This window comes from Oncorhynchus kisutch, linkage group LG4, assembly GCF_002021735.2.
Source record: "Oncorhynchus kisutch isolate 150728-3 linkage group LG4, Okis_V2, whole genome shotgun sequence".
Taxonomy (NCBI): Eukaryota; Metazoa; Chordata; class Actinopteri; order Salmoniformes; family Salmonidae; genus Oncorhynchus; species Oncorhynchus kisutch.
This window is the reverse complement of record NC_034177.2, coordinates 55,674,367-55,700,279: the sequence shown is the minus strand read 5'-3', so window position 1 is coordinate 55,700,279 and position 25,913 is coordinate 55,674,367. Positions and strand designations below refer to the sequence as shown.

At 43.1% G+C, this 25,913-nt stretch overlaps 1 protein-coding gene across 1 annotated transcript in view; it reads left to right on the top strand.

Moving 5' to 3' along the window:
• LOC109889705 (cadherin-23) overlaps positions 1-25,913 on the top strand; it is a 648,086-nt gene that overhangs the window by 320,265 nt on the left and 301,908 nt on the right. The window contains exons 10-11 of the mRNA XM_031823245.1: positions 18,041-18,153; positions 23,812-24,000. Of these exons, the coding sequence (XP_031679105.1) occupies positions 18,041-18,153; positions 23,812-24,000 (302 nt within the window). The remainder of the gene's footprint in view (positions 1-18,040; positions 18,154-23,811; positions 24,001-25,913) is intronic.

The following is a 25,913-nucleotide window of genomic DNA, read 5'->3' as shown; positions in this document are numbered from 1 at the left end:
TTGGGCAGCTGGGAGGAGGTGCTCTTATTCTCCATGCATGACCTTTGATCAAATAGTTTCTGTAAAGTTCACGCAGTCAACAATTGTTTTCCTCATAATGCAACACAACCTTTTTGGGATATGGGGCAGCATTTTCACTTTTGGATGAATAGCGTGCCCAGAGTGAATATATGTGTATTTTTATTAGTCCTAGACAGGGTTAAAGGTAGTGACCAACGATGGCCACCGACTATACAGAATTGATCCGATCTAACGTGCTCGTTGTGTTAAACTGCATCTTTGCTTCAAATCATGGGGAAATCAGCCAAGACCTTAGAAAAAAATTGTGGACCTCCACAAGTCTGGTTCATCCTTGGGATCAATATCCAAATGCCTGAAGGTACCACATTCATCTGTACAAACAATCGTACGCAAGTATAAATACCATAGGACCACCATGGGATCATACTGCTCAGGAAGGAGAGGCATTCTGTCTCCTAGAGATGAACCTTGGTGTGAAATGTGCAAATCCCAGAACTACAGCAAAGGACCTTGTGAAGATGCTGGAGGAAACAGGTACAAAAGTATCTATATCGACATAACCTGAAAGGCCGCTCAGCAAGGAAGAAGCCACTGCTACAAAACCGCCATAAAAACACAACAGTGGTAGGCCTGATCACTGACAACGATGACAAAGCCTATAGGGAGGAGGTCAGAGACCTGACCATGTGGTGCAAGGACAACAACCAAGTCTGTAATGTTTCGCAAACCCTTGCCACATTCGACGAGAGTCGGAGCCGATGTAGTACGATTTGATCTTAGTCCTGTATTGAAGCTTCGCCTGTTTGATGGTTCGTCGGAGGGCATAGCGGGATTTCTTATAGGCTTCCAGGTTAGAGTCCCGCTCCTTGAAAGTGACAGCTCTACCCTTTAGCTCAGTGCGAATTTAATCCATGGCTTCAGGTTTGGGTATGTACGTAGTCACTGTGGGGACGACCCCCTTGATGCACCTATTGATAAAGCCAGTGACTGACATGGTGTACTCCTCAATTACCACTTTTTTACTACCAAAAAATGAACAGGTGGGAACTTATTTGAAAAGAGATTAAACATCAAGGTTATCTGATGTAAGTGCGAGGTCCTTTGTTACAAATAATTTTAAATGTTTATGAACAAAAATGGACACTCCTCCCACTCTTAATGTTCTACAGTGGTGAACAGCATTATAAGGAGACATGTCATAAAGCATGGTTGTCTCTTCGGTCAGCCATGTTTCTGAACGGGTAACAGTGGAAAATGCATGACTGAGAGTAGACAGATAATGAACAAGGTGGTCATGATTTTTAGGAAGACTGCGAACGTTCAAATGAAAGGTAGAAAATAAGCATCTCTTGGAATTGGATAAACTGCTATACAGGTTGTTAAATTGCTTAACATTATATGATAGACTTATTTCTAGTAAATATCAGGAAATTTGAAGCTGGATCAACACATTGTGTGTATTGTTTTTTATTATTGTATTGCTTGATATTACTGTACTGTTGGAGCTAGAAACACATGCATTTTGCTGCACCTGCGATAACATCTGCAAATCTGTGTACACTACCAATACACCGTGATTTAGTTTGATACTGTTTATATTTAGGTGCCGGAACTTTCACCTTGATTCTTATGCAAAGTACAGCACACATTACCCCCAGCCCCTAGTCCTGGAATCAGTCCCCCCTGGCCCCTCTTGTCCCTCAAAGCCTATGTCCCATACCCAGAAAGACAGACAGACAGACATGCATGACAGACACACAGACATACATCCATGATCAAACAGGCTTGGTCAGGGGGATGCACAGTACATCACAGTGATGACCTCTGGGACTGCCCGTCTTGCTAGTCTGAATTCCCAGATGAGGCCCATGCAGCCAGCCCCACACACTCAGCTGTCTCAACTTCTGTGGCTGTAGGTGGAGTAATCTTATGGAGCCATGAAAAGATATGGGCAAATGTTCAGCTGCGCTTGTATATACAGTATTGAGCACCACGGGCAAAAACTCAACCTGTCTCTTACTATATCTCTCTCGTGCACACACACTGACAGCGTCTCTCTCAACATTCCAACTAGAGTAGTAGGAGTTAAGGGTTTGAGTATGCATTATGATTTTAAAATGCAATTTAAAACACAAGACTCCCATTTTCTTTTACTGTATGATAAGTTTGTCCGAGGCTAGAGGCTGATAAAACGCAAATGTGTCTTTGCATATAGCATCTTTAGCCAAAGGCAAGCAGGTGTGTGACCTAGTGACCGGAGACTGAGGGGTGGAACTGAACCTTTCACCTCCTCCCATCTGGCCTGCCGCCCAAACAGCCAGCGTGTCCCCACTCAGAGTGTGTGGATGCGTGTGTGTGCATGAGTGTGTGTGCGTGTGTGTTTTTGTGTGTGTGTGTTTGTATGCATGTTTGTAGGAGACAGACAATGGTAGATTGGGGCGGGGGGGGGCTGCTGGCCTTGTCGTACAACTGCACCAGCACACAGGTCAGCCAGGTACAGCCACAACATTTCCCGCCTGGACGCATAGATAAGCAAGAAAAGGCGATTATTTCCTACCATCCTCCTCTCATCTCCACACATATCTCTATCCCTCAGTGTGGCTAGATATTCTGATTCCCTTTTCTTCAGGCTTGGGTATGTAAACTCTGTATCAGCTACAAGCTGCTTATTTTATAGGGAGCTCTGAAGTCTGCCCGGGGATTTCTGTTTTTCAGTTAGCCACTTTGGGGCTAACAGCGCTCAGACTGGGTGCTTCCTGTAATCTCTCTGAGGAGAGGATGTGTAGTTCACTGGGGGTCCATCCCAAAAGGCACCCAATGTCCTATTTAGTGCACTTCTTTTAGCTAGGGCCCATAGAGTGCCATTTGGTACACAGATACATCTAAGCCCTGTTATGATTCCATTCAACTATGAATAAAATAATAAATAATAAACATCTCTATATAATATAGTAGCTATACAGATATTATACATATTATGTAACAGTAATAGAGGACCCATACTTATCAGTTAGTCTGTCTGTTAGAAGGTCATATACACACTACATAATAAATACAATGTCTTGGGACTGTCACCAATGCACACACTATCATCAATGCAGATGCCTATCAATACTGTGAGTGTGTGTTACTTATTAATCTTTTATTTAATTCAGCAGCAGCTTGAGGACGTGCGCAGTTGCGTCCCCAATGTGTCTGTCTTCACTTGTAGACCAGATAATGCCACAGAATTCTAAGCAAATATTTTCTGCTAAATGAACTAGTGTAGTCCAAATCCAATTTGCATAGCCAGATCAGGACCTCACATAAGGACAACTCAAGAGTATGCTATTCTGTTCTTGAAATATATTACATTTTCTTCATATCATAAATAATGGATTTATTGTGAAGGTGTAGACTATATTACCTGAATCTATTAGACTTGTTAAAATGTAGATGCTCCCAAGGTCTGCATCAATGGCTCGTAGGCTATGTTTGGAAGCCAGGAGATACTAAATGTATTTATGTTAATTAACGGTCACTTACCGTGAGACCGACAGTTATTTGCTTGACCGCCACAGCCCTTGTCAGAACCTTGTTAAAACATTGGGAAAACATCTCTCCTTGGCTTAGTCATAGTAATTCAAATGTGAGAACTCTCGCTGCATGCTGTCCTCCAAAGCTCACTGCTGTGAGAGTCATTGACTACGCCCTGAATCACACAAGATTCCATAGTGCTCAACTTTTTTGTGTGTGACAAAGTGGTGCACTAAATAGGGAATAGGGTGTAATTTGGGATGCAAAATAGTGTTATTGTCATCACCTTGCCACACACTTGATTGAACTCACCAGATATGTCTGTTTCCAGTTCTCAAAGCACAATCCCCCCCAAAATAATTATACATGTACTGTATGTTCTCCACTTTTGTGATTCAATGCACTCTTAGCAAACAGATGTTGCTCTTAGCAAACAGATGTTGAGAATTTCAATAGCTCTTCTCTCAGCAGTGAATGCTGCCTTGCTGGTCTACAGCACATATCAAGTCAATGAGACTTGCTTACTATATGTAACAGTAACATAGCCTACTATATGGATATGTTACAGTATCTCAATCCTACCTATTAACTCCTATGTAAGTTCTATCCAAATAGTGATTTAACATGAGACCCAGCCAAGGCTGTAGTATTGGTAATCGGCAACAAGATCACTGTTGTATTCCAACAATTCCACTACAAGTAATCACACACTAACTTTCCTATTTGCATGTGAAAACGGGAAATGTACGCACCAGCGCGTGTGTGTTTGGTTTTACCATCCTTGTGGAGACCAGAAGTTCTCACAAGGATAGTAAAACAAGGAAATTGCGGACAAGGAAAAAGGCTATTTTAGGCTTAGGAATAAGGTTTAAGGTTAGGGTTACAATTAGGTTTAGGGTTACAATTAGGGTTAGGGATTAGGTTTAGAGTTAGCAATTAGGTTGAAGAGGATTTCTGTTTGTGCTGGTATTAAACCTTGGTTTGCACGGGCCTATTGTAACTTCCTGCTCGGTCTGCATATGTATATGGAAAGTCAGTCTGGTATGGAGAGGGTGGGGGAACATGGGGCGGTTGTTTGCCTGAGGCATCAATGGAGGCCGAGAGCTCAGAGGGGTCACCTGCGACAGTTCAAAGAGAGGAAGACGAGGGTTGATTAAGTGGTGAGTGTAAACAAGTAGAACAAATAACAGCAATAAAGAATGCAAGCTGGATCAATAAATGAATAGATAAATAATTGAATAAGTAAATAATATAGTAAATATTGAAAAATCAAGCGATTAAGGACTGAAAAACTAAGTGCTACTTTAAAATACTTAATATAAGAAATGAAATAAATATAATTTTAAAAACTACAGACAAAACAAGACAGGGCAAATAAATATATAATTTCTTCTTGAACTTATTTGTGTTGGTGGCCACTCTGGCTCACCTAATTGGGCCCCCACCGAACCCTAAATTAAGATTTAGGGTATGGGGTTCGGTAAATAGGATTTTGAATGGGAATCAATTGTTTAGTCCCCACAAGAATAGTAAAACAAATGTGTATGTTTGTGTATGTGTGTGTGTGTGTGTGTGTGTGTGTGTGTGTGTATGTGTGTGTGTGTGTGTAGCATGCTTCTTGAGAAACAATGCATTTCTTATTTTCCAGTCCACTACATTTGGTAATGTGAGAGCTTCATAGTATCAACCCCTGTCACTTTGCTCCACAGCCCACACACATTGATATACACACACACACACTTTCCATTCCACATGCAAATAGAAAGTAAGTGTGTAATTGGGAGTTGGAATACATCAGGTGTGTGTAAACATGTTTTTAGCGGGATGTGTGTGTCTGTGTCTGTTTGTGCGCTTGTGAATTAGCAGCATTCTGTGCGTGTTGGTGTGTATGTGAGTCTGTGTTTCTGTGCGCTTGTGAATGAGCAGCATTCTGTGTGTATGTGTGAGTGCCTGTCTGCCCGCCTGCATACGTGCCTGGCTGCAAGTGTGTGTGTGTGTGTGTGTGTGTGTGTGTGTGTGTGTGTGTGTGTGTGTGTGTGTGTGTGTGTGTGTGTGTGTGTGTGTGTGTGTGTGTGTGTGTGTGTGTGTGTGTGTGTGTGTGTGTGTGTGTGTGTGTGTGTGTGTGTGTGTCTGCCTGTGTATGTGCATGTGCCTGCCTGCCTGCCTACATGTGACACTGCCTCTTCCCCCCCCAGAGGTCCAATCTCAATGTCATTGCGAATGGGAGAAGAGGAGCACTCTTTTTGTCACAACAGCAATTAGAATATAAATATATTTTTCTTAATGAGACCCAGGAGGCAATCTGTATAATTTCAATCTGTCTCTTTGGCCAACCTTTGCAGGCTGCGGAGCTGCGGAGAAAGGCATCTGCGAAACCTGAGGCAGTCAAAGTCAAAACCCTCTCTACACGGTGCTGCACACCCAGCTAATCTGCCTTCCACCAAGAGAGATGGCCACTTGCTAACCCCAACCCCTACCCTGAAATATCGATATTGGTGCCCACCACTAATCTCTGTTTACTCCACCACCCCCAGCACACACGCTCGTTCTCTGCTGTGACTTCATTTTGAGTAGGGTGACTGACTATTGACTCTAGCAGTCCCAGTCCCTCTCTCCCTCCTCTCCCGCTTCTCTCTCCACCTCTTGCCCTCAATCAAGCTTAATTACCCACAGGGCATACCTCCTCCTCCTCTTTCTCGCAGACTCTCCTCTTCTCCCCAGCAAACCGGGAACATTCCTAGAATATTAGATTTCCCTAATGTTGTAGTTTGGGTTTTACCTGATATTAGGATAACATTTAGGATAATAACATTTTCAAAAACATTTTTTTATGAAATATCTTTGAAATGTTCTCCTAACATTCACAAAAATGTTGTGCAGAAATATCTGTAATAACCACCACAGAACATTCCCCAAAAGTTCTCATTAGGTTTCCAAAGTAATGTAATAATACAATGTACCAGTAATGTTTTCCCAGCAAACCAAAATTGACTCTGTGAAAGTTACCAGAACAGGTTCAGGCAAATGTTCTCATAACACAAATACTGTCCAGTCGTGCTGATGATTATACAATGTTTGTATAAAACATCTGCCTGATGTTGCAACAATGTTCCATGAAAACATTTGTCTGTTCTTTAAATGTTTAATTAGGTTTTGTGAATAGTCTGGTGGGAACATTGTGGGGACATCAGAAAAGATATGTTCCCAAAACCCCAAACAACTGTCCAGTTGTGCAGATGATTCACAAATGTTATACCCCCAAGACATGCTAACCTCTCACCTTTACGACTGCAACTAAAGGCTGGAAAGTCAATACAATCAAACTAGCAAGGGCAATGATCACTATTCAGTCGTAATGTTGCTAATGGACTAGCGCAAACACAAGGCCTGCAGGCTGGATAGGACACAAGCGATCATAAATGAGTCAACAGTCAACAGAGCCATCTCCTTTTTGAACATCATGCAAAGGAGAAACATGTAGACCTATTACAACAACATTTGAGCAGTAGCCTAGACTAGCTACTCAGCTACAATACATTTTGAGTTTACCAGACAGCAATGCTGTATTCAACCGCACCATTGATCCATGCAGTGCATTTAAAAAAAAAACATATTTGAAGTTGAAATGTTGCAACAAACCTCTACTTATGTTTTTGTTATTTGGAGTTTAAATACTTTTTTGATTAGGGTCGCAGCATTTTACGCACATCTGAAAGCATAGCAGCAAAGGATGGACAAATATGATTTATCTCTTCATTTGTTGTAATATGTCAAAATTAGATATACAGCATCAGTTGAAGTCAGAAGTTTACATACACCTTAGCCAAATGTATTTAAACTCAGTTTTTCGCAATTCCTCATATTTAATCCTAGTAACAATTCCCTGTCTTAGGTCAGTTAGGATCACCACTTTATTTTAAGAATGTGAATTTTGCCCCAAGTATGCTTGGTGTCATTGTCCATTTTGAAGACCCATTTGCGACCAAGCTTTAACTTCCTAGACTGATGTCTTGAGATGTTGCTTCAATATATCCACATAATTTTCCAGTCTCATGATGCCATCTATTTTGTGAAGTGCACCAGTCCCTCCTGCAGCAAAGCACCCCCACAACATGATGCTGCCAACCCCATGCTTCACAGTTGGGATGGTATTCTTTGGCTTGCAATCCTCCATCTTTTGCCGCCAAACTTAACGATGGTCATTATGGCCAAAAAGTTATATTTTTGTTTCATCAGACCAGAGGACATTTCTCTAAATCTTTGTCCCCATGTGCATTTGGCAGTTTTTGAGCAGTGGCTCTTTCCTTGCTGAGCGGCCTTAAAGGCCGATACTTTTCTACCTGATTCCTCCAGCATCTTCACAAGGTCCTTTGAAGTTGTTCTGGGATTGATTTGCACTTTTCGCACATAAGTACGTTCTCTAGGTCTCCTTCCTAAGCGGTATGACAGCTGTGTGGTCCCGTGGTGTTTATACTTGCGTACTATTGTTTGTACAGATGAACGTGGTACCTTTAGGCATTTGGAAATTGCTCCCAAGGATGAACCAGACTACAGTTATTTTTCTGAGGTCTTGGCTGATTTCTTCTTTCTTTGATTTTCCCATGATGTCAAGCAAAGATGCACTGAGTTTGAAGGTAGGCCTTGAAATACATCCACAAGTACACCTTCAATTGACTCAAATTTTGTCATTTAGCCTATCAGAAGCTTCTAAAGCCATGACATAATTTTCTGGAATTTCCCAAGCTGTTTAAAACTTCTTATGGCTGGGGGCAGTAATGAGTAGCTTGGGTGAATAAGATGCCCAGAGTAAACTGCCTGCTACTCAGGCCGAGTTGCTAATATATGCATATTATTAGTATATTTGTATAGAAAACACTCAGAGATTTCTAAAACAGTTTGAATGATGTCTGTGAGCATAGCAGAACTCATATGGCAGGTAAAAAATAGAGATACAATCCACCAGGAAGTGGAAAATCTGAGTTTTGTAGTTTTTCCAAGTCATTGCCTATCAAATATGTAGTGTTTACGTGGTCAAATTGGACGTCCTAAAGCTTCCACTACATGTCAACAGTCTTTAGAAACTTGTTTGATTCTTCTACTGTGAATGAGGGGGGAATGAGAGCTGATTGAGTCAGGGGTCGGGCAGAGTGCCACGAGCTGATCACGCGTGCTCACGTGAGAGTTTGCTCTGTTCCATTGCATTTCTATATCTCCGGATGAAACATTATTGAAGATTTATGATAAAAACATTCTAAAGATTGATTCAATATTTCATTTGACAAGTTTCTACGAACTGTAATATGACTTTTCGACTGGACTTGCCCACGCCTCGTGAGTTTGGATTGTGTACTAAATGCGCAAACTTAAAGGAGGTATTTGGACATAAATGATGGACACTATTGAACAAATCAAACATTTATTGTGGAACTGGGATTCCTGGGAGTGCATTCTGATGAAGATCAACAAAGGTATGTGAATATTTATAATGCTATTTCTGACTTCTGTTGACTCCACAACATGGTTGATATCTGTATGGCTTGTTTTGTTGTCTAAGCGCTATACTCCAATTATTGCATGGTGTGCTTTTTCAGTAAAGCTTTTTTTGAAATCTGACACAGCCAGATAGGGGGCAGTATTTCCCCTTTGGATGAATTGCGTGCCCATAGTGAACTGCATCAAAATCTGTCCTAAATTGCTAATATATGCATATTATCATTAATATTGGATAGAAAACACTCTGACGTTTCTAAAACCGTTTGAATTATATCTGTGATTATAACAGAACTCACAGGGCAGTCAATCTTCCAAACTAGTTTTGAAATCCTGAAAGTTGGGGGAACTTTGACGTCATCGCCCCCTCCCTTCCCAACAAGTTATAGATCTGGAAACACTTCCTATGTCTTCCACTAGATGTCCTCATTCAGTAGAAAGTGTAATGGAGCATTTGCTGTGAACTTTGACCTAATGGGAAGGAAAGTAGTAAGTGTCGCAAAAGATTATCATGTGCTTGAGGTGCGTTTGCGTTCGAGTGCTTCGGCTGTTCCAATCAGCCCCAGATGAACATGAATGGTCCGGTTGGAATGCTATTCGATCTGTATGATTAAAACATCCTGAAGATTGATTCTGCACTTAGTTTGACCAGTTTCGTCGACCTGTAATATGTAATTTGGAAGTTTTGATGCAAAGTTATCCTGGACCAGAATAAATTTTTTGGGCATTTGAGCTGAAAGTGGTAGCAAATGCTGCTACTTGGACACTAGAATTGAACATTATGAAACAAAACGATTTATTGTTGAACTAGGACTCCTTGCACTACATGCTGATGGAAAATCATCAAAGGTAAGGGAATATTTATGTTGTAATTTTGTATTTCTGTTGACTCCAACATAGCGGAGAAATATTGTTACGTCTGAGCGCCGTCTCTTAGGCTTTTTCCGTAACGTAAAAAAAAAATGTGACACAGCGGTTGCATTAAGAACCAGTGTATCTTTTTAATTATATGTAGAACATGTATCTTTAGTTAAAGTTTCTGATGATTATTTCTGTTATCTGCTTTCTATAATTCCTTCTGACATTTTGGAGATTTTCTGAACATGGCGTCAATGTAAACCGAGATTTATGGATATAAAATGCATATTATCGAACAAAACATAAATGTACTGTGTAACATGTCATATGACTGTCATCAGATGAAGATTTTCAAGAGGTTAGTGAATGATTTTCTTTTTATCCTGCTTTTGTCAATTTATATTTTGCTGGACAAAATGGCTACGTTTTTTCTTTGGTGGTGGTCTAACATAAATATATGCTGTGTTTTCGCCGTAAAACATTATAAATATCTGACACGCTGGGTAGATGAACAAGGTGTTTATCTTTCATTTGAGGTATTGGACTTGTTAATGTGTGGAGGTAAAATATTTCTAAGAATATTTTTGCATTCCCTGCGCCACCGTTTCAGCTGAATGGGGGGGTGGAGTTCCTGTAGGGGAACCCATAGCCTTAAGAAGTTTTAATGTTAAGGAGAAGTTGATCTAAAGTTCCATGCATAATACTTGTATTTTCATCAACATTTATGATGAGTATTTCTGTAAATTGATGTGGCTCTCTGCAAAATCACTGCATTTTTTGGAAGCAAAACATTACATCTCTATTTCTGCTTTTTGTGACTCCTCTCTTTGGCTGGAAAAATGGCTGTGTTTTTCTGCGACTAGGTGCAGACCTCACATAATCGTTTGGTGTGCTTTCATCGTAAAGGCTTTTTGAAATCGGACACTGTGGTGGGATTAACAACAAGTTTATCTTTAAAATGGTGTAAAATACTTGTATGTTAGAGCAATTTTTATTATGAGATTTCTGTTGTTTCGAATTTGGTAATAATAAAACTAATAAAACAATGGCCAGTTTGGGTCGTGGTTGCAAGTTTCTTTGTAAAAACAATGAGGCTATGTCTGGCCAGAGAAATTTGTTGTGTTTATTTAACTTGGCCCATGCGCTGATTGAATTTGACATCTCTGGTCTAGCTTATCTATTTGTGTAGCTAGCTATGTATTTAGCAAGCTAAAAACATCAAGCATAACAGTGGTTACAGCTAGAGATGCATGTGTCATTTGGTTAGCTAGCAAGAAATGTGAATCATATTGCTAGCTAGTTATGCTGAACTTGAATGACTGTTATCCACAGTTAGTATATCCTTAACAATTAAGCACATTCATCCTCTTTACAAATGGTGTAGCCTACCTGGCATATTAAAAGAGCAACTGCATGTAATGTCCATTCGCTATTCGAGTGCAGGTGGTGGATTGTGTTGGGGCGGGGGACACTGGGCCTCACAAACCTGCTTCCAAAGTGGCAGATTCCGGAAAGCCAGGGTCCGGTGGCGGTCTGCTTGTCGTTGATACCTGGAAGTGGTCTTGAGAAGGGCCGACCGGACTCTCTTCCAGATACGATGACAGCAGCGGACAAACATCTGGGCTGAAGGTATGCCGACCTCTTCCTCCTACTCGGGGAAGAGCGGGAGCTGATTACCAAAGGGCAGGAGACCCGTGGCAGAGCAAGGAAGGGTGTTGCGGGTGTATTCGACCCACACCAGTTGCTGGCTCCAGGTGGTGGGGTTGATGGAGACCAGGCAGCAAAGAGTCGTCCAGGTCTTGGTTGGCTCACTCTGACTGGCCATTGGACTGGGGGTGGAACCCGGAGGACAGGCGGGCTGACGACCCAATGAGTGTGCAGAACACCGACCAGAACTGGGATGAGAACTGAGGGCCCTGGTCAGAGACCATGTCCACTGGGAGTCTGTGGATCCGGAGTACGTGCTGCACCATGAGCTGGGCCATCACTTTGGCAGAGGGTAGCTTGGGGAGAGGAATGAAGTGGGCAGCTTTGGAAAACCGGTCCACTACTGCCAGGATGGTGGTGTTGCCATCAGACGGGGGGAGACCCGTGACGAAGTCTAGGGATATGTGAGACCAGGGATGGTGAGGGACAGGCAGAGTTTGAAGAGACCAGCCGGAGCTTGCCGAGGAGTCTTATTCTGCGCACAGATCATGCATGCGGCAACTAACGCGGAGACATCAGGAACCATGGTAGTTCACCAAAAGCGCTGTTGCACAAAGGCCAAGGTCCGACAGGAGTCCAGGTAGCAGGCAAGCTTGGAGGAGTGGGCCGGCTCCAGGACAGAGGAGTGGACCGCATCAGGAACAAACATCCGGTTATCTGGGCTCCCCTGAGGCTCGGCTGGGAATGCTGTACCTCACGAACCTGCTTCCCTATTCCCCAGCTGAGTTCCGTTGCCAGTCAGGGAAGGATATAGCGGTGTGACAGCGCATGCGGCTTGTCATTCTTGGATCCCGGTTGGTATGAGAGGGAGAAGTTGAACCAGGTGAAAAGCAAGGCCCACCTAGCTTGCCTGGAATTGAGAATCTTGGCGGTGTGGAGATATCCAGGTTCTTGTAGTCGGCCCACAGAATGAACGAATGTTCTGCCCCCTCCAGCCATTGCCTCCACTCCTCCAACGCCATCTTCACCACGGGAAGCTCACGATTCCCTACTGTGTAGTTCCTCTCCGTGGAGTTGAGGTGATTGGAGAAGAAGGCGCAGGGATGTATCTTGAGGTCCAGGGCAGACCGCTGGGACAGGACAGCCCCCACTCCAACATCCGAAGCATCAGCCTCCACTACAAACTGGCGGGACAGGTCAGGATGAACCAAGATGTGAGCTGTGGTAAAACAGGTGTTTGAGATCCCGGATTGCTCGGTCAGCAGCTGGGGACCATGTGAACGGAACATTGGAAGGGGTTGAGTGCAGATAGGGGGGAATCCAGGGAGCTGTAACCCTGGATAAAGCGATTATAAAAGTTGGCGAATCACAGGAAACGTAGGCTGGGGCCAATCCATCACCGCTCTCACCTTCCCAGGATCCATCTATACACTCCCTGCAGTGATGATGTAACCCAGGAAGTGGATGGTGGAGTAATGGAATTCATACTTCTCTGCTTTCACAAAAAGCTGGTTCTCCAGGAGGCGTTGGAGAATCTGTCGGAAATGTTCATGGGCAGAGCAGGAGAAGACAAGGTTGTCGTCAAGGTAGACGAAGACGAACTTGTTCAACATGTCGCAGGGAACATCATTTAACAAAGCCTGGAACACAGCTGCAGAATGGTCAGGCCAAATGGCATGACCAGATATTCATAGTGACCGCTGTCCGTGTTGAAGGCAGTCTCAACTCATCCCCTTCCCGTATACGCACCAGGTGGTAGGCGTTCCGTAGCTCAGGCTTGAAGAACACTATGGCCCCCTGGAGCAGCTCGAAGGCCGAGGCTCCGGTAGTCGATGCACAGGGTTTTGTCCTTCTTCTTCTCCACAAAAAATAACCCTGTGCCGGTGGGGTCTCAATAGCCTTGGTTTCTGGACCCGATAGAGAATACAGTCCTCCCCGGGGTGGAATGGTGCCTTGGAGAAGGTCAATCCCACAGTCATAGGGTCATGCAGAAAGAGGCACATAGAGAGAACAAAGGATTTCACATGGCGAACCCCTAAATCCCCAAAATAACGATTTGATACAAAATGTCCACTTGAGAGAAGGTGGGAATGGTCCGTGGACACTTAAGGGATGGTTATGATGAGTGTGTTTCATTTGGTGACCTCAGAGAGGACAGAAAACACACATAACTATATCTCTGAATATGTACATTTCTCAATTATGGGGTTTGCATCTAATTCTTGTATAAAATGAATGAGTAAAGATGAAACTATTTGTGAAATGATGTAAGGTGATGTTAAAGCTTCAATGTGAAAACATCCGGTGAAATTGGAGGGGGCGAAATTCATATAAATAATCGTAATATTAACCATTTATGAACATACAAGTATCTTATATCGGTTAACCTCTAGCGACGAGCAATTCCGTATCCGGGAACGTAATCATAGCCTCAAGCTCATTACCATAACGCAACGTTTCCTATTCATGAAAATCGCAAATGAAATTAAATAAATATATTCAAACACAAGCTTAGCATTTTGTTAACTCCATAATATCGACAGAAACATGGCAAACGTTGTTTAGAATCAATCCTCAAGGTGTTTTTCACATATCTATTCGATAATCTATCAGTGGTGGCAGTTGGCTTCTCATCAGAAGCAAACGGAAAAATACTGCAGCTGGAGATTACGCAATAATTGCGACGGAGGACACCAAGCGACCACCTGGTAAATGTCTCTTATGGTCAATCTTCCAATGATATGCCTACAAATACGTCACAATGCTGTCGACACCTTGGGGAAGCGACAGAAAGCCTAAGCTCATTCGTGGCCCATTCACAGCCACATAAGGAGTCATTGGCATGAGGCGGTTTCAAAAAATGCGGCACTTCCTGATTGGATTTTTATCAGGGTTTTTTCTGTAACATCAGTTCAGTGGCACTCACAGACAATATCTTTGCAGTTTTGGAAACGTCAGAGTGTTTTCTTTCCAAAGCTGTCAATTATATGCATAGTCGAGCATCTTTTCGTGACAAAATATCTTGTTTAAAACGTTTTTCATCCAAAAATTAAAATAGCGCCCCCTATATCCAAGAAGTTAAAAGCTTAAATTCTTGTTAATCTAACTGCATTGTCCAATTTACAATAGGCTTTACAGCGAAAGCATACCATGTGATTGTTTGAGGATGGCACCTCACATCAACATATTTTTCAACCTGCACAGGCTTCAGAAATTCACAAATAGCGATTAAATATTCACTTCCTTTTTGAACATCTTCCTCTTTTTGCAATGCCAAGGGTCCCAGCTACAACATGCATGGTCGTTTTGTTAGATAAAATCCTTCTTTATATCCCACAAAGTCTGTGTAGTTGGCGCCATCGATTTCAGTAATCCACTCGTTCAACACCACATCTCCAGCTGCGTGCATTTTTCCATTTGCTCCAGAGGAGAAACCCAACTGCCACGAATTATTTATCATCGAATAAATATGTGAAAAACACCTTGACGATTGATTCTAAACAACGTTTGCCATGTTTCTGTCGATATTATGGAGTTCATTTGGAAAAAAGTTTGGCGTTGTAATGACTGAATTTTCGGGGGTTTTTCTTAGCCAAACGTGATGAACAAAACGGAGCGATTTCTAACTTTGTAATCTGAAGATTTTCCTTGGAGCCCTGAATTCCTAGTTAATTACATTTACATGCTTAGTTTAATCACCTAATAATAATTACAGAGAATTGATTTGATAAAATAACAGTCTTCACTTTAATGATGCCAAAGACATGACAGCGGGAATGGCGGAGAAGTCCGGGGCAAATTCCGAGCCCCCAGGCAATGAGCGTGTGCAGAACGGGCTCCAGCATATGACGGCACCAGCAGACCAGTCAACAAGTGGATTGTGACACTGGAGACAAGAGAATCCGAATACCATGGGAACCTGAAGAGACTTAATGAGCAGGAATTGGATCGTCTCGCTGTTGTTCTCTGACACACATAGGTTGATGGGGGTGGTATTGTGGGTGACCCGGCCTATAGAGCGCCCGTCCAGCACTCTAACGTCCATGGGAATGGAGAGGGGCTGAGTGGCAATGGCCAGCTCAGACGCCAGGGTAGCGTCCATAAAGCTCTCATCGGCCCCAGCGACGATGATTACCAGGAGAGATTCCGATTGGTTCCCAGAGAAAAATAGCATGAAAAGGGGTGCGAGTAAGGGGATAGGAAAAGTTCTCCATATGGCTGATCAGAGTACTCGCTCCTAGCAGTGAGCCTGGTATTTTTTGGAGAGGTAGAGACGAAATACAGGCAACTCTTAGTGTGAAGCCTGTATAGCTGTTTGGTTGGAGACAGCCTAGCTCTGCCTAGTTGCATTTGCAACAAGGTGAATCGGCAGACTTCGGGGAAACTCGTGTAGCCTTGGGTTCTCTCAGTAACGGAGCCGTCAAGGACTTCCGGGATGCCTCAGAGGCAAGGGCGAGTAAAATCGAATCTCATCTCCTTCCTTCGTTCCTGTAGTCGCCCATCAATCCGAATGGTCAAGGCAATTAGCGAGTCGAGATCCGTCGGTAGTTCCCGGGTTGTAAGCTCATTTTTTACTTCCCCTGAAACTCAGGAACATGTCGAACAGCGTTTCCGGGTTCCAGTCACTGTCAGCTGCCAATGTGCGAAAATCCACCACATAGTCTGCCACACTGCGGGAGTCTCGCCGAAGCTGGAGTAACTTCCGGGCAGCCTCTCTCCAGGACAATGGAGCATCGATAACTTTACCTCCACCACAAACTCCTCCAGACTGAAACATACGGTTGTTCCCATACTTCCGTAGCCTAGGCGAGAGCCCTCCCGGACATTATCATGATGCGGTACACTATCTCAGAGCGGTCTGAGGGGAAGGAGGAGGGCTGCAGCTTGATGATGAGGGAACTCTGAGCGAGAAACACTGAATGGTGCCCAAATCTCCATTGAAACGTTCAGGGGGGAGGTAAGCAGGGTTCCCAGGAAACCAGGGTTTCTGGCGAGGCAGCCTTGCTAACATCCAGGTTACTGAGGGGCTGTGAGGTTACCGTCGTGGGAGGCAACCCATGGAATTGGTCCAGCAATGTGTTCAACGCTCTGTCATGGCATTCGGCCATGGTCTGGAACCCTTCCACGAGGCCATGAAGAAACTCCTCGTGCCTTCCAAAAAATACAGAAACGGCAGGCAGTCTCAGGGTCAGGGCAGGCAGATGTCAACAATCCAGTGTGATGTGACAAGGCACAGAGCGGCAGGCAGGCTCAGGGTTAGGGCAGGCAGAATGGAAAAAAACGAGTAAAAACTAGAGACAGACAGGAAGGAGAAAAATGCTGGTGGCTTGACGAACAAAATGAACTGGCAACAGACAAACAGAGAACACAGGTATAAATATACACTGGGGATAATGGGGAAGGTGGGCGATACATGGAGGGGGGTGGAGAGAAGGACAAAGAAAGGTGAAATAGATTAGGGTGTGACACAAGTGCTTGTCAAATTGTGAATGAGAGACTGATGAAATGTGTGGCCTGCGCTAGAAACAGAGCATGCAACTTTTTCTAATCAATTTTTTTTTGCATTGTGCCTCCTTAGAATGTATTATAAATGTAAACATATAGCCTAACGTTTGTATCACAACTAAAGTTGCATAAATAACTCTAAATTAAGCATATAGGACCTGTTTCTTTGGTAAACACATATGCATACTCCCTCAAATAGTTTGGGGGAAAATATCCTTTCTGTTTTACTCAGCTATGTTCAATATAATTGTTCTTACTATTCAATAATGTCATTGGAACTATAAGCAAATCTTGCCTGCTGAATTAACTAATGTAGCCCACAGCCAAATGGCATAGCCAGATCAGGGCCTAACGTAAGGAAGACTCAAAATATGCTATTCTTATTTTCTGATGTAGGCTACATTTTATTCATAATCATAAGGTTTCTTTAGACTTGTCTAAAATAAATCATGGATTTATTGTGACGGTGTAGGCCTAAGGTACTCAGCTCTTTCCGAAGTCCGGAGCCTGCTGGTTTTATGTTCTACCTGATCATTAATTGCACACACCTGGTGTCACAGGTCTAGATGAACAATGAAAAAATTCAGCAGATCTAGCTTCGAGGTCTAGAATTGAGTTTGAAATGTGTAAGCTATATTAAATGGATTTTTAAACGTTTTAATATGTAGATGTTCCAAAGGTCCGCATCAGTGGCTTGTAGGCTATGCGTAGAAGATGGAGATGCTGAATGTGTTGATGTTAATTAATAGTCAATTACCATGAGACCAGCAGTTATTTCAATGACAATCACTGGCTGACAAAATCTCATGACCGTTACAGACCTTAGTCCGAGAGATGAGGATCACTGAATCTCTCTCCCTTTCCTCTCTCTCTCATCTCTTCCCTCATGTTTCTCTACTCTCTCTCTCTTTCTCTCTCTTTCTCTCCTCCCCTCTCTCAACCTCTAATACCCCCCCTCTCTTCCATCCTTTCCCTCTCTCCCCCTATTCTCTCATCCCTCCAGGCAATACCAACAGTATCTTTGCTCTGGACTACATCAGTGGCTCTCTGACGGTAAATGGACAGCTGGACAGAGAGAACCCCCTCTACTCACCCGGATTCACTTTCACCGTCAAGGTCTGTCTGTTTGTGTTTAGGCCTGGGACTGATGAGAGAGAGACCTAAACTGAACATATAGCTACACCACCCCTCTACATTTTCTTTAGATGAAAACCTTCCCAGTCACATACAGTACGCACATTTTGAATTAAGAAATCATGTATGCTGGTACAGTATAGAATACATCATCAGTACTTAATTCAAGGCATTGGGATGTGAGGTATAATCTTCCAGGTGTGCATTTCCACACTCCGCCCTAAGGCTTATTATGACAGGGTCCTGCTGAGATCCTCATATTTAGAGAACGGTTAGACTTCCTTGGGAGCAACCTGGGAGGATAAAGGAATGGAAGATGTTCTTAATGTTGATGGAGTCCTGCCAGGCCAATGCTTTGGAGATTACTTGCTCCTTCTCTCTCTCTCTTCATCTTTGTCTTTCTGAGCCAGATGTAGATTCCGAATATCCCTTCACTGAGCCGTGAGAAGTCTCTCTCACTCTCCCTCTCTTTCTCAATTTGGTGCATTCTGTCATAGTGGGAGTCTTTCCTTCTCACCCCTGGCCTCTTCATCTCCTTACTTACACTTATATGCTTCCCCTCCTCCTCTCCTCACCAAATGGTTCCCACAGTTTGAGAGAGGGGGCATGAAATGAATTTTAGTGTGGCAACGAGAGAGGGGGAAGAGTTGGAGGGATTTTTGGTTAAAAGCCCATTTTCACAGAGTGAATCTTGATGACTGCTTTCTACCAGAACCTTTTGTCTGGTTTAGACACACAAATATGTGTGTGTGGTTTTAGTTAAAAGGTGCTAACTAAAATCATAAAGGGTTATTCAGCTTATCCCTGTAGAAGTACCCTTTACATTGTTCCAGGTAGAAACAGCGAACCGTTTTGAACCATTTTTCTAAGAGCATTAGTATAATAATGCATCACATCTTATTTAAAAATATATCCCTCTCACCTCACTCGTTATTCTTGATTGAAATCAAACATTTCAGCAAACTAGGAGAAAATTCATAGACCAAAATAAAAATGTATTTTTGAAAATGTATAATATGGAGATTTTCCTTCCCTCTTCTTTGGTGTCTTTATTGATTCTGAGTACTTTAGTAATATAACTATTTTTTCAATTTTAGACCAGCTTAGATAGTGGTTGCATCCAAAAGGACACCCTATTCTCTTTATAGTGCCTTACTTTTGACCAGGGCCCATAGGGCACAATAAGGAATAGGGTGCCATTTGGGATACAATCAGTTTTGAGTGTGTGGAGCTCAGCATTCAACACCATAGTCCGCTCCAAGCTCATCACCAAGCTCAAGACCCTGGGGCTGAACACCTCCTTCTGCAAATGGATCCTGGACATCCTAACGGGCCGCCCCCCCAGGGATGAGGGTAGGCAACAACACATCCGCCAGGCTGACCCTCAACATGGCGACCCCTCCTGTACTCCCTGTTCAACCATGACTGAGTGGCCGCGCATGACTCCAACACCATCATCAAGTTTTCTGACGACACGACTGTGATAGAACTTGTCGTGACTATCATTAATGAGATTAATGTTATTTTATCAAATCAATGAACTATGTTTAATTATTACATGATTAAATTAATATTTAACAATTAACTCATTAATAACTTCTGACACCATGGGATAACGTATTTAACAAGTTTCTTTCTCCCGAATTAAACACTCTGGTTTGTCCACCAGAGGTCACAATGTCCTTTGTAGTTGTAGGCTTATTTTGTTCTGGAGTGGTCGTTAGAATGGATACGTAAGATGTACCACACTGTGGTGAGAGGGAAATGTTCATCCCCTCTTGTCTTCAGTTGAGTTTTCTAGACTACCAGTACTTAGACAGCTGTAGACTATGAACAGTAGTCTTCATCTTTGTCACACCAGCCTTCGCTTTGGCTCCCGCTCCTGTCCAGCTCAGGCGTTCGGCGTAGCCGGCCTTCTAGCTGTTGCCGAACCTGCTGCTGGCAAATGCCCTTCACTCATCAACCCCGGACTTGTCTCGTCCCACCTGGTTCCAATCCACACTCTATCACAGTATATACAGTGCCTTGCGAAAGTATTCGGCCTCCTTGAACTTTGCGATCTTTTGCCACATTTCAGGCTTCAAACATAAAGATATAAAACTGTATTTTTTTGTGAAGAATCAACAACAAGTGGGACACAATCATGAAGTGGAACGACATTTATTGGATATTTCAAACTTTTTTAACAAATCAAAAACTGAAAAATTGGGCGTGCAAAATTCAGCCCCCTTAAGTTAATACTTTGTAGCGCCACCTTTTGCTGCGATTACAGCTGTAAGTCGCTTGGGGTATATCTCTATCAGTTTTGCACATCGAGAGACTGAATTTTTTTCCCATTCCTCCTTGCAAAACAGCTCGAGCTCAGTGAGGTTGGATGGAGAGCATTTGTGAACAGCAGTTTTCAGTTCTTTCCACAGATTCTCGATTGGATTCAGGTCTGGACTTTGACTTGGCCATTCTAACACCTGCATATGTTTATTTTTGAACCATTCCATTGTAGATTTTGCTTTATGTTTTGGATCATTGTCTTGTTGGAAGACAAATCTCCGTCCCAGTCTCAGGTCTTTTGCAGACTCCATCAGGTTTTCTTCCAGAATGGTCATGTATTTGGCTCCATCCATCTTCCCATCAATTTTAACCATCTTCCCTGTCCCTGCTGAAGAAAAGCAGGCCCAAACCATGATGCTGCCACCACCATGTTTGACAGTGGGGATGGTGTGTTCAGGGTGATGGGCTGTGTTGCTTTTACGCCAAACATAACATTTTGCATTGTTGCCAAAAAGTTCAATTTTGGTTTCATCTGACCAGAGCACCTTCTTCCACATGTTTGGTGTGTCTCCCAGGTGGCTTGTGGCAAACTTTAAACAACACTTTTTATGGATATCTTTAAGAAATGGCTTTCTTCTTGCCACTCTTCCATAAAGGCCAGATTTGTGCAATATACGACTGATTGTTGTCCTATGGACAGAGTCTCCCACCTCAGCTGCAGATCTCTGCAGTTCATCCAGAGTGATCATGGGGCCTCTTGGCTGCATCTCTGATCAGTCTTCTCCTTGTATGAGCTGAAAGTTTAGAGGGACGGCCAGGTCTTGGTAGATTTGCAGTGGTCTGATACTCCTTCCATTTCAATATTATCGCATGCACAGTGCTCCTTGGGATGTTTAAAGCTTGGGAAATCTTTTGTATCCAAATCCGGCTTCAAACTTCTTCACAACAGTATCTCGGACCTGCCTGGTGTGTTCCTTGTTCTTCATGATGCTCTCTGCGCTTTTAACGGACCTCTGAGACTATCACAGTGCAGGTGCATTTATACGGAGACTTGATTACACACAGGTGGATTGTATTTATCATCATTAGTCATTTAGGTCAACATTGGTTCATTCAGAGATCCTCACTGAACTTCTGGAGAGAGTTTGCTGCACTGAAAGTAAAGGGGTTGAATAATTTTGCACGCCCAATTTTTCAGTTTTTGATTTGTTAAAAAAGTACAGTTTTATATCTTCATGTTTGAAGCCTGAAATGTGGCAAAAGGTCGCAAAGTTCAAGGGGGCCGAATACCTTTGCAAGGCACTGTATATACATAACTACCTCAATTAACTCGTACCCCTGCACATCGACTTGGTACTGGTACTCCCTGTATATAGCCATGTTATTTTCACTCGTTATTGTTATTTGTTATTTACTTTGTATTTATTGCTTGTGTGACTATTTATATTTCTTGGAAGAGGATGTTACATGCCTTTAAACGACACAAAACCCTGATTACCCACAATGCACCACTTTTGTCCAAACCTTTCCAATTGCCTGTGACATCACTCCGTCACTTTTACAATAAAAGACAAAACCCTTTTCTATTTCCCCACTCTCACCTCTTTTCATCTCCCCGCTCCTCCCATTATCGACAGAGAGAGCAAAAGAAAGAGAGCAAAAAAAGAGAGGGAGAGAGTAATGGGACTATTTTCTCTTAAATCTCATTGTGTGTGTGATGTGTATCTACAGTGAACTCTTCGCGCCCCCACTTAGAGATGCTTTCTATGATTGCTTTGAGTCACTTTGCCTCCCCCCCTGATCCAATAAAGGTACAGCTGTAAATACCTGAAGGAGATTGGTTACATCCCAAATGGAACCCTACCCCTAATAAAGTCTTATGGGCCCTGGTCCAAAGTAGTACACTATTTATACATTTTAATTTAACCTTTATTTATCTAGGCAAGTCAGTTAAACCTCTACGTGATCAGTGTCCCTACACCGTGACGGTTGAGCTAACGTGCGCTAATGTGATTAGCATGACATTATAAGTAACAAGAACATTTCCCAGGACATAGACATATCTGATATGGGAAGAAAGCTTAAAGTCTTGTTAATCTAATCTAACTGTCCAATTTACAGTAGCTATTACAGTGAAAAAATACCATGATATTGTTTGAGGAGAGTGTACACCAACAAAAAACTTTTGTGACGGCAGCTGGTTTGATACATTGACCTCTGAAGGTAAAAATAATGTATTTACATTCAGTAATCTTGCTCTGATTTGTCATCCTGAGGATCCCAGAGATAAAATGTAACGTAGTTTTGTTTTATAAAATACATTTTTATATTCAAATGTAGGAACTGGGTTCTTCAGTTTTAACCCCTGCTGTGTCTGGCTCCGCACACACCCCGTCCGGCCATCTAGATGTGTGAAAGATAGTGTATAAGCTAATGATCCATCATGTATGACATTCCTGGTAGTGTGTAAACTTAAATTATGTATTGCCATATCATTTTTGTATGTTCTTTATGTATCATTTGACCAATTTGGCACATTTGGGCAGACTTGATACAAAATATTGTCCAGTATTGAAATGCATCAATCTGAAACTTTGCACACACATCTAAATTGCACCTAAACTGCAATAATACATTATGGCCTTTCTCTTGCATTTCAAAGATGATGAAAAAATGTAATAATAAAATAAGCATGCGTTTTTGTTTGTACTATCTTTTACCAGATCTAATGGGTTATATTATCCTACATTAATTTCACACTTACACAAACTTCAAAGTGTTTCCTTTCAAATGGTATCAAGAATATGCATATCCTTGCTTCAGGTCCTGAGCTACATGCAGTTATATTTGGGTATGTAATTGTAGGTGAAAAAAATAAATAAAGTCCAATCTTTTTAAGAACAAATTCTTATTTATAATGACTGCCTACACTGGCCAAACCCGGACGACGCTGGGCAAATTGTGAACCACCCTATGGGACTCCCAATCACGACCGGTTGTGATACTGCCTGGAATCAAACCAGGGTGTCTGTAGGGACACCTCTATAGCACTAGAGATACAGTGCCTTAGACCACTGCGCCAATCGGAAGCCCAGTGTAGGGAATAGGGTGCCATTTGGACGCATCCATTGAGCGCTTACTGCTTTCACTCCACCAGAACAATTTTAGCTCCAATATGACACCTCTCTCACTTTCTCATTCGGTCTCTTGTTCACACTGGAAATGAATTGCACTTGCACTTATTCGCCTGTCTTCCCTGCCCGTCCTCCTCCAATACTCCCCCTGTGTCTCTCTCTCTCTCCGCTCTCTCTCTCTCTCTCTCTCTCTCTCTCTCTCTCTTTCCCCCGTTTCTCCCCTCCATTCTTCCCTCAGGGCACAGAGTTGAATGATGACCGTACACCGTCAGATGCCTCGGTGATGACCACCTTCACCATCCTGCTGATTGACAAGAATGACAACGCGCCCAAGTTCAACAGCTCTGAGTACCGTGTGCACATCACCGAGCTGGCCCAGGTGGGCTTCGCCCTGCCTCTCTTCATACAGGCTGAAGACAAGGATGAGGTGGGTTGCCATCACCACGCATGCATGCCTGTAACAATATATATGGCAACAAATGGTAACAAACGGTAATAAACGGTAACACTTTGTTTGACACGGTTGAAAGTTCCTGGGATCAGGACAGAATAAGCAGGAAATCCGGAATCCTCCAACCGGGATATCTGGAAAAACTGAGAATTTTGTGAACTGTAATGGAATCTTGCAATTCTATATGTTGCGTTGGCTCAGTACAGCAGTATAGATTCAGATGTAGTGTATTTTAGCAGTAGTGAGTAGTTGCAGAGGAGACATTGTGCTGTGCTGAGTGAGTGTGTCAGCCCAGTGGGAAAGCAGCCCTGTTCAACAGCATCCTCTTTAGTTTTCCATCATGTGTCCGCCACTTCCCATTAGCTCTATCTAGCATCCCACAGCGCTGACACACAGACCCACATACACATGTGCTCATAAACAGACACACAGACAATCTTCTTACACACACACTTGCTCGATCACTCACAGCAGCCCAAGACTAGGAGCCCCATTTGACTAGACTACAATTTAATTTGCTTTGGAAGATATGGGATAGAGCATCAAATTATACCTAACGAGGAAAATCAATCACCACAGGTTGAGATAAGCCGAAAGCTAGTCAACTCTGATTGATTCCAGCACCACAGCCGCCAGGATGAAATTTAATAGATAACTGCAAGTCAAGTGGAGAGAGATTGAGAAGGAGGAGGAGAGGGAGGTAGAGGGGTTGGGAAAGAGTGAAGAAGGTGTAGAGAAAGTAGCATAACTAATGGAGTACTGGCAGGAAGTTTTAAGTGAATAGGGCAGTCATACAGACAGAGGGAAGCTGAGATAGTCAGAGTGAGAGGTGGAGGGAGAGAAGAAGAGAGAGAGAAAGGGGTGAGGATAGAGAGAGCGAGGCTGCGGGAGAGATAGAAAGACAGAGAGAGAGAGTGAGAGAGATGCAGAGAGACAGAGAGAAAAAGAGAGACAGAGTATGTGTCTGATGGAGAGATAGTGGCTTAGCATCAGGTTTGTTTATTCATGTCATGGAGTGTGTTTGCTCTTGTCAGCATGGCGATGGATAGGATTGCTAGGAGCTCCTCCACCAGGTGGTGACGGGCACACCTGGTAGAGGACAAGAAGGGTGCTGCTCTCAGACTGCGCCCTATCCCCTATTCAACCCTCTGCCCCCAGAGGCTGTCAGTGTCAGAGCATATGTGTGTGTGTGTGTGTGTGTGTGTGTGTGTGTGTGTGTGTGTGTGTGTGTGTGTGTGTGTGTGTGTGTGTGTGTGTGTGTGTGTGTGTGTGTGTGTGTGTGTGTGTGTGTGTGTGTGTGTGTGTGTGTGTGTGTGTGTGTGTGTGTGCGTGCGTGCGTGCGTGCGTGCGTGCGTGTGCGCACATGTGCAGAAGTTGGCAGAGGAAATTTACTAAAAATACAGAATGTTGCCATCCGACTCTCCTCAATTCCTCCCAGGCAAAATCATGCCTCTATCAATACAAGCTGTGCCCCTGTGAATTCTCCATAATAGATGCCTTTAGGTTTATTTCCATTCTTCTCTCTATTTTTTTTATCTAGGCAAGTCAGTTAATATCAAATGTGTTTTCCTCTTATTTACAATGACGGCCTAGGAACAGTGGGTTAACTGCCTGTTCAGGGTCAGAACGACAGATTTGCACCTTGTCAGCGCAGGGATTTGATCTTGCAACCTTTCGGTTACTAGGCCAACACTGTAACCACTAGGCTACTCTGCCGCCCCAAATGGTGCCTCTATGTAAGCTGGGTAGGCTCAAGGCGGACAGCTACATAGCTACAGTAGATGGATTTCAACCAGATCTACAGCGGAGAATGAATCAGAATGCAGCCCCACCTGGGGCATCCCTATTCAACCCCCAGCTTAACTACACTCCCTACCTGTCCATCACTA